Genomic DNA, 9,174 nt, shown 5'->3' with positions numbered 1-9,174 from the left:
CAATCCACGTGAAGCAAAATGGTCAGCTGGTCAACTTTGGCCACCAAACCAAATAATCCGTTTGGCTAGATTCCTGTCCCCCTTTTTACCTCCCACTATATTTATTAGAGAAAATTAAACTGATTGATTTGTTTTAGCCTCATTTCATTTAAAGAGCGTGTTAATCCTTAGATCTATGTGTTTATCTATTTACCATTATCTTCTTTTCCCCTGTCAATTTTTAAAAAATCGGGATACACTATAATTTCATGTCAGGTAGAAGAGCCATCCATTGCCTAGGGAAGGTCTCTGTTCTTAAATAAGTTTTTACTTGTTTTTAAAAAACATTACTTTGAGATAATTATTGATTCATGGAAATTGCGAAACAAATACAGAGAGATGCCATGTGCCCTTTACTCAGTTCCCTCTACTGGTAACCTCTGATATAATTATATATATAGAATGATATCAACACCAGGAAACTGAGATTGATACCATTCAGTGACCTTGCTCAGATTGTACATGCATTCATTTGTGTTTGTGTGTGTGTGTGTGTGTGTGTGTGTAGTTCTAAGCAATTCTATCAAATAGCTTTTTTTTGGCTTAGTCTGTTTTGTAAAGAAATAACTAAATAACTTAAATAACTGATGATATTTTACTAAATCTCCCATTATTTCAAAGTTAAATGGTAGCCAAAAGTAAATCCAGCTGTTTTGGTTGCTTTGTAGTTTGTTAAATGAACTTTTCATAAACATAGGAACATAAAATGTTTAGATTTGTAAGTAAGTGCTAGATTTTGCAAAGTATAATTATAACCAAAAGAAAAGCTCAGATCGATAATTAATATAATTTGATTTTCATCACAACTCAGACATTAATTTTTAATTATCTCTAGAATTATAATTTTTAACCTTTCACACACATACACATGTACATACATACAGCTAGAAGCTTGCTGTATGTGTAACCCTACATTTGTCTCATTGATTGTTACCATATATTGTGTGCACATACATATACTTAACAATCTAATTGCTTTATAGGGTACAAATGCCTTAAATCAGGGGTCAGCAATCTATCCGAACAGAGTCAGATAGGATAGTAACTGTTTTAGGCTTTGCAGGCCAGTGTCTGTTAAAACTTCTGAACTCTGTCCTTATAGTAGGAAAGCAGCCATAGAGGATACATAAACGGATGAACTTGGCTACATTACCATAAAACTTTATTTATGGGCACTGAAATTTGAATTTCACATAATTTCATGTATCACAAAATGTTATTTTTGTTTTGATTTTTATTCCAACATTTAAAAAAGTAAAAAATTATTCTCAGTTCACAGGCCTTACAAAAACAGTCTGTGGGCTGGATTTCACCAGCAGGCTGTAGTTTTCTGACCCCTGCACTACACGATATATGGAATTTGGGGTCATGCTTTCATGGGGGTATGCACATGCAAAAGTTTTCTCCATTATAATCTCTAATTTTATTCTCGTTATCACTTGAGAAACCACAGACAAGTTATAGGGAAGGCGCAGTTATGTTAACATGAGAGAAGGCTCATAATACCATGGTCTAGTAATCGTAGATTCCTTTCTTCCCTCTTTCTGTCTTTCTCTCTCTCCTGTCTTTCTCTTTTCTCTCTCTCTCCCTTCCTTCCTTCCCACCTCCCTCCCTCCCTCCCTCCCTTCCTTCCTTCCTGTGATTTATTTTAACATTAAAGGGAACAACCCAAGTTTCTAATTTTTTCCTATTTTCTTGTCATGGATATATTAGCAGTACATGATGCATACTAATTATAAAGTTGGCTGTAACAAGAGTTCCTCTTGTGAATCCATTTAAGAACTGATTGTTTACTATCTTTTTCTGTAAGTATAAAATTTTAATTATGCCACTGACAGGAACTGTGCGTGATACAGTGCTCTACATTTATCACTGGGAGAGGGCCAGTTGCAGAGCTGTTTGACTTTGGAGAAATCCTGATGCGTTTGCAATGTTGAGCAGCAGGTGCCACATTATTATGTACAGAAAAGCAATTAGGAAGCATATTGGATGAATGGGGAGTGCATTAATATTAGCAAGTACATTTGTCAGTGGTTTTGATGCGAGTCTTTTTCTTTCCTTTATGCAACATTAAGATTGTGGCTCTCATAAATTCTCCCCTTAAATTGCCATCTGTTCCCTTGTCAGGCAGTAGTGAGGTAGAGAAAAGTTTTCCTGACAAAATGAAAGGAATTTCTTTTATTTAAAGTAGAAGCAAAAGAGCCTATAGAAAGTTGCAGAATTGTAGGTTGTACAGTTCAGCTTTGCGTGTGTTAAGTAATTACCTTTGAATGTAACATTAACTGTGGAACCCTTTGATTTTTACAAGTTGCTATTTTTTTCCAGTCATTTCATGTATTTTAAAATTCAGTAGGAAAGAGTTATAATTAGATTAACGCAATGACAGCCAGCAATTGGCTACTGGATTAGGAAGTTTGAGGAAGAAACTGCTGATTTTTTATTGCGATGCATCTTTTCCATTTTGCTGGCCCAGGGCCATGTTCCCATCCTGAAAGGATTTAAGATTAATCACTAGCATGTCACCCCTCTTTAACTCCAGACTATTTCTGAAGTAAACAGCACTCAATACAATAACCATTGAAAGAGATTCTCTGCACACTATGTACTATAACAACTGGATATTATCTTCATGACAAACTCTGATGTATAATTATTGTTAAATTTTCCAAAATCTTCATTAACTGGAAAAGCACAGTGAATAAGTGACTTTGGTTGATTGAGTTTTCTAGTTAATCGGAAGGTAATATAATTCCTTTAATTCCAGCTACCTTAATTGAAATGTTTTTTCTTGAATGCATTTGTTTGCTTTTTAACTGTAGCAATAGAGTGTGTAAAATGTCATTAAATATATGCTTTTATGTACTTCTTCATCATTCAATATCTCGAACATTTTTAGAAATACCTTAGAAAGAGGGAAGAATTAGACTAAATTTGTACCTCGCCTAGAGCATAACCTAATTAAAAAAGTGGTGGATATTGTCAACATATCTTTTTCTTCTTTTTCCAAAAATTTTTTTAAGTTTATTTTATTTATTTTGAGAGAGAGAAAGAGTGCACATGCACATGGGAGAGGGGCAGAGAGAGAGGCAGAGAGAGAATCCCAATCCACACTGACAGCATGGAGCCCAATTGGGGGCTCGAACTCAGGAACCATTAGATCATGACCTGAGCCAAAACCAAGAGTCAGCCGCTTAATGGACTGAACCACCCTGGTGCTCCCCGAAATTATTTTCGAAAGGAAATCAAGTTAGCATATTTTCTGGTTTAGTTAATTATCCCCTTGATTATAAGCATAGAAAGTGGGGAGCTCTTTCAGTAACATGCAGATTCTCTCAGGTCTGTACCTTTCTATTTGTAGTATCCTCACCACCGTCACCCGTTAACAGGTGAGTTCTTATAGTTTCCTTCCCTCTCTGTTCCTAGAGTAACTAAGGTCTGGAGGGCTAACCAGGTATGACCCCAGCTCACATGAAACTAACATAATAATTAGTGCTTGTTTACTGTATTCACTTAAAACAAGGCTGAATATTGTGCCAACTGGCCAGCTGTTCCTTCCTTGCAGGTAAGTCTTGTTAAAAAGCAAATGCTAAGGGGCACCTGGGTGGCTCTTGATTTGGGCTCAGGTCATGATCTCACAGTTTCTGTGATTGAGCCCCGTATCGGGCTCTGGTAAGAGCCTGGAGCCTGTTTGGGATTCTCTCTCTCTCTTCCTCCCTCTGTCCCTCCCCTGCTGTCTTTAATGGGCAAGCGTGCACATACTCTATTTCAAAATAAATAAACATTAAAAAAAAAGCAAATGATGGGGCACCTGGGTGGCTTAGTCGGTTAAGTGTCTGACTTTCGCTTAGGTCATGATCTCGCGGTTCGTGGGTTCGAGCCCCACTCAGGCTCGGTGCTGACTGCCAGCTCAGAGCCTGGAGCCTGTTTCAGTCTGTGACTCCCTCTCTCTCTGACCCTCCCCTGCTCATGCTGTCTCTCTCTCTCTCTCCTAGAAATAAATAAATTTAAAAAAAACAAATAAAAAAAGCAAATGTTTAAATACGAGTCTTTGTTGGTGAGCAAGGCCTCAGAGTCAGTGTATTGATCTGGATCTTAAGAGCTAGTGTCCTCAAATTCTTTTTTTTAAAGTTTATTTTTGAGAGACACCGACATGAGTGGGGGAGGGGCAGGGAGAGAGGGAGACACAGAACCAGAAACAGGCTCCAGGCTGTCAGCACAAAGCCTGGCGTGGGGCTGGAACTCACAAACCAAGAGATCATGACCTGAGCCAAAGTCAGACACTCAACCTACTGAGCCACTGAGGCGCCCCTCGTGTCCTCAAGTTCTGATAGTCTTGTGGATTTGTCTCCACTCATGGAGCCCAGATGTTTAAGTATTCTGTGCCCTGGACAGGGCTGGAGACACCTTGATAAACTGTTTTTTTGTTTTTAATTAAAAAAATTTTTTAAATTAAATTAAAAAAAAATTTTAGAGAGAGATAGCACAGTGGGGAAGAGGGGCAGAGGGAGAGAGAAAGAATCTTAAGCAGGTTCCACATTCACTGTGGAGCCCAATGTGGGGCTCCATCCCATAACCCTGGGATCATGACCTGAGCTGAAATCAAGGGTTGAACACTCAACCAACTGAGCCACCCAGGTGCCCCTACCTTGATAAATTCTTAATTTGAAAATGCTGTAAATTTTTTTTTTTTGCCTCTTTGGTTTTAGCTCCATTAGTAATATCCACATTCCTTTGAAACTTGGATATGCCACATTTTCTTCATCATACATGACTGAACAATCTCTTATGTGACTTTTATTCCTAAGTGGCTAAACTCATTAATTAGTCATCATTTAAAAACCATCCATAGGGAATTTTAGTTCTACATTTGGGTATCCAGGTACTCACTATCTTGTTTGAGGCACCTGGGTGGAAAAGGACAATTTTAAGGTCTAATCTGGGAGTGACTATGCCTTGACCTTTCATCCTCACACTAGACAGTCAACCTTCGCCACACAAACAAAAACAAAAATGAAGTGAAAGGAAGGAAACTTATCTAGATAATCAGGAAGCAAACCACGGCATTAAGGATGAAAATGTCTTCCTATCATTTGTAATGAACTTTCATATCCATTCTCTCATTATCTTCCCTAACAACCCAATGAAGTTCACATTGTTCACACAACCTACTACAAATGAAGAAACTGACCCTCTGTCAGGCTTCCAGAATCCTTCTGTAAGGAGGGGCAGGGCTAGGGGGTATATTAAATATATATAATATATGATATATATTTTATATATGATATATGATCATATATATCATATAATATATGATTAAATATATATAAATTCTGAATCTGGTGCTCTTTCTGATCTCTCAGCCCTCCTCAGCTTTTTCTATTTTACAAGAAGTCTTGTAACTATAGTTCATCTATTTGCAGGTCTGATCTCATTGGTTTAGATCTCCAAATTAGTTTATCAGGGTAAGTAGTTCCAAACCTGTCTCACAAAAGTTCTTGAGTTTTTTGCTTAAACGAGGCTAAATGTAAGGAAATGTCACGGTGGGTGGAAAATAATATGGGGCTGGGAGTTGGGAGAACAGATTTTTACATGAATATGATGGATAATTTTCGGCCATTCAACCAAATTTTATCTTATCTATAAAATGAGGAAGTTGGCCATAGATATTGTCTAAGCCCCCTTCTGGGGATTTTATGTCTGTGTCATAAATTCCAGAAAGTTCCTGAGCTCCTCAGTGTTCGAGGAGATCAGTTCTCTGTTTCTACAGTGTGATTATCTGGACACACTTAGGGTGCCTAGATTCCAGTTCCACTGGAGCAGTGCACCAGCTCTGTCATCAAAAGCTAAACAGGTAGTACTCCTGAGCTTTTGCCTTGTTTATTCGAAGAAGATGATCATTTTTGCTCTGCTGGCTTCACAGGGTTGTCTGAGGATCAAATGAGATGACGGTTGTGAAAACATTTTTTAAAAAGTCCATGAACTTAAGTTATTATTCTCTGTTTTAATCATCACCTTCCCATAGCAGCTATTCTTCTTTCTACCTTCTTGTTCACTGGGCTTATCTTAAGGTTAGTGATGAGTGCTAAAAGGCTTTGAGCAGCCTCAGCTGGCGATGTCAGAGCTACAGTGCTCTAGGACATTAGCTCTGTAGGAATCTAGGTATTCCTCAAACCCAGCTCATTCCTGAAGCTAAAGAAAGGTCTATGAGAAGACCCATGTACAACTAAATCATGTAGAAGGGAAGAAGAAACATTACTATCTCTTAAAGAAATGTTTTAAAATGTGAATGCTAGGCAGCATGGGCATCTAATGGTGGCAAGACAAAATGACCCTTGAGCTTCATAACTGGATGTCTGTCACTGTCTTTCAGGCATCCAGGCAGGGCAATTCCAAACCTACTCTCTGTCTCTCACTACAGTGAGATCTGGAGCCAAGCTTGTAACCCTTCTTGGCATGTCATTTGGATCTTTTCTCAGTTCCTTAATTATTTATTTATTATTATGAAGCCATCACTTTGAATCTGGGCATGAATACAAAACGGAAAGGAAAAATGTAAAAAAAAAAAAAAAGCTAAAAATCAGAACCACAAAGGTTAGCCAAGTAAAGAGGTCTCCAAGTACCTTTCCCCCCATTTCCTCACCAGACTCCCTTTACTTCTTCCTTCTTTCATCCACATTATGCACCCTGCAAATCTCAGAGCCACTACCCACCTATAGCCAGACCTATTTGCAGGAGTTTAATTCGATGCACTTAATGGCCATGTTCAAAATGCAGCTGAATTTTGTTTTGGACCAATTGCCCATTTCCCTCTCCCATCCTTAGTGACCTGGCTATTGCGTCTAATCTTGGTAGGTAGAAATCGTCAGAACTCCTTTTGTCAAAACTCAAGCACAATTTAAGCATTTATTATGCAGCCTTGTTTTGCATTGTTAGTATTTTGTACTTACTTATTTTGGATTAATTTCGTATTTATCTAAGTCCCGCGTATGGATTTTTTTGGGTATTTGTCTGAGTTTTACATATCAGGGACAGTGACATAGGTTGGTTCTCTGGTGACCTAGGTTCCTTCTAATTGTCTATAGTTTCACAAGGCACTTCTCAGAAGGCATATTTGATATTAATAAGAGAAATAATTCCTTTGACACATAGGTATCAATGAAAGTGTCCCATGCCCCTTAGGAATTATTAACTTAATTTCCATGGATATTTTATTTTATTTTATTTTTTTAATGTTTTATTTATTTCTAGGAGAGAGACAGAGAGAGACAGCACGAGCAGGGGAGGGTCGGAGAGAGAGGGAGTCACAGACTGAAACAGGCTCCAGGCTCCGAGCTGGCAGTCAGCACAGGGCCCGACGCGGGGCTCGAACGCACGAACCACGAGATCATGACCTAAGCGAAAGTCGGACGCTTAACCGACTAAGCCACCCAGGCGCCCCCCATGGATATTTTTAAGAACCCCAATATTTATTGAACGTCCTAGCAGTGTGCACGTTACTGGGGAAAAGGGAAAAGAAATAGAGGAGATGATACCTTTTCTAAAGCGAGTTAACAGGGGAAGAGGAATCTTACCGTATACAGATTTTTAGAGAAACATATAACCAAATTGTGAACTTAGATGCAGAATATCCATAGAAATTCAGGGATAATACATAGATCAATAAACTAGAGTTATTTCAATGAAGGAGGCTTTCTTTAAAGAAAGGAGGCAAATAGGACCGTAAAGGATAGACGCAGTTGGAAAATAAGTGGAGCAGAGAAATAGACAATGAGGGAAGAGTAGGACAGGAATTTTGTAGAGTTTTTGTAGGAAATTTGTAGAGTTAGAAAGGATACATGGTACAATACAGAAACCTGTGACATTGGGCTCCAAATGGGGTACTGCAGGAGATGAGAGACCTGAGGACGGCTGGGACCTTATTCTCAGAGGATTGTGGCTGCAGATCGAAGGGGGCCGCTGTAGGTTTGAAACAAGAGCACAGTATAATACATGCTTGTTTTTAAGAAGCTGAAAGTAGCTGATGGTATGTATACAGGGTAGATGAAAGGGAATAAATGGAGCCAGTNCCGACTAAGGCACCCAGGCGCCCCCGGATCAGCACTTTTAAGTTCTCTTGGGAATGTGTTGTAGGAGGTCAGGAGAGGATGTGATAGCGGGGAACCTGCCTCACCTGGACCCAAACACAGGAGGCTCCCATCTCTTCCGGGTACTTGGGATAAAGGTTCCGCTCGCCTTTCCCGCAGCCGGAGCCGTTTCAAGAGGGCAACCTTGAGAGAGCAACGCTTGCGGACGGTCTGGCTGGTACACAGGACTGAACCCTGTTAAGGCCTCTTCCTAAACTTCAGGATTCTGGCGGGCGCGTGCAGAGATCTGCTCCCCCTGTGACCGACGAACACCAGCCTCCGCAGTAAGTGCCCTTCATTATAAAACCGCCACTTTTCCTTCCGTGCCTGCCCTCCTTTCCCCGGGAGCCAGTTCCCGATTTCCTCTGGGGAAACTCCTGAGGCTGCGAACCCACAGAGTCATACTGTTTTACAGCCGTTAAAAAGATAAACTGAGGTATATACCGTATTGCAAATCTTAAGAGTTTGAGTAAAAATAAGTTCGAACTTGGCCGCGCGCCAAACCGGAAGTGGTTAGGAGCGCTCAGGCGGCGACGGAAACCCAGAGAAAGGCTTTTATAGAGAACGTGTGGTGCAAAGCCTGGACGTTTCTTGATTGGCTACGGCCGAAGCAGTTACCTCATTTGGGACAGCCTAGGTAGCGGTTTGTGATTGGCTTTCTTTAGGTTTCGGATTTCTTGGAGGCATCGTAGGCCTAAAATTTGGTTTGTGGAAATGTGAGCTACCTCAGTCTAGCGACCTGCTTGTTCAGTTAATTTAACACAATGTTACAGGTTTGGTTTTTGGTTTTTGGTTTTCTGCTAACATTATCTTGTGTGAGACTGGAAATAACCCAAGAAGGTAAATAGAGCGTGCCGTGTTATTCCATTCTCTGTATATAGAAATTATTGACTCGGCGATGTCAAATATTTTGCCCGAAGAGTGGCACTTCAGAAGTGATGGACTCGGGACTTGAATGTGGGATTCAGATTTTGTTACTGGACACATGCTGTGTTATCGGGGACCAAAGAAA

General features: G+C 39.8%; 1 protein-coding gene across 1 annotated transcript in view; it reads left to right on the top strand.

Annotated features, from left to right (window-relative positions):
* The first annotated feature begins 7,928 nt into the window (after nucleotides 1-7,928).
* LOC144233372 (uncharacterized) overlaps nucleotides 7,929-9,174 on the top strand; it is a 460,671-nt gene continuing 459,425 nt past the window's right edge. Inside the window, exons 1-3 of the mRNA XM_077766213.1 lie at nucleotides 7,929-7,997; nucleotides 8,170-8,315; nucleotides 8,366-8,446. Coding sequence (XP_077622339.1) covers nucleotides 7,929-7,997; nucleotides 8,170-8,315; nucleotides 8,366-8,446 — 296 coding nt within the window. The remainder of the gene's footprint in view (nucleotides 7,998-8,169; nucleotides 8,316-8,365; nucleotides 8,447-9,174) is intronic.

Source organism: Crocuta crocuta, unplaced genomic scaffold, assembly GCF_008692635.1.
Source record: "Crocuta crocuta isolate KB4526 unplaced genomic scaffold, BGI_CrCroc_1.0 scaffold113, whole genome shotgun sequence".
In the NCBI taxonomy this organism is placed as follows: Eukaryota; Metazoa; Chordata; class Mammalia; order Carnivora; family Hyaenidae; genus Crocuta; species Crocuta crocuta.
This window is presented reverse-complemented; position numbering and strand designations above follow the sequence as displayed.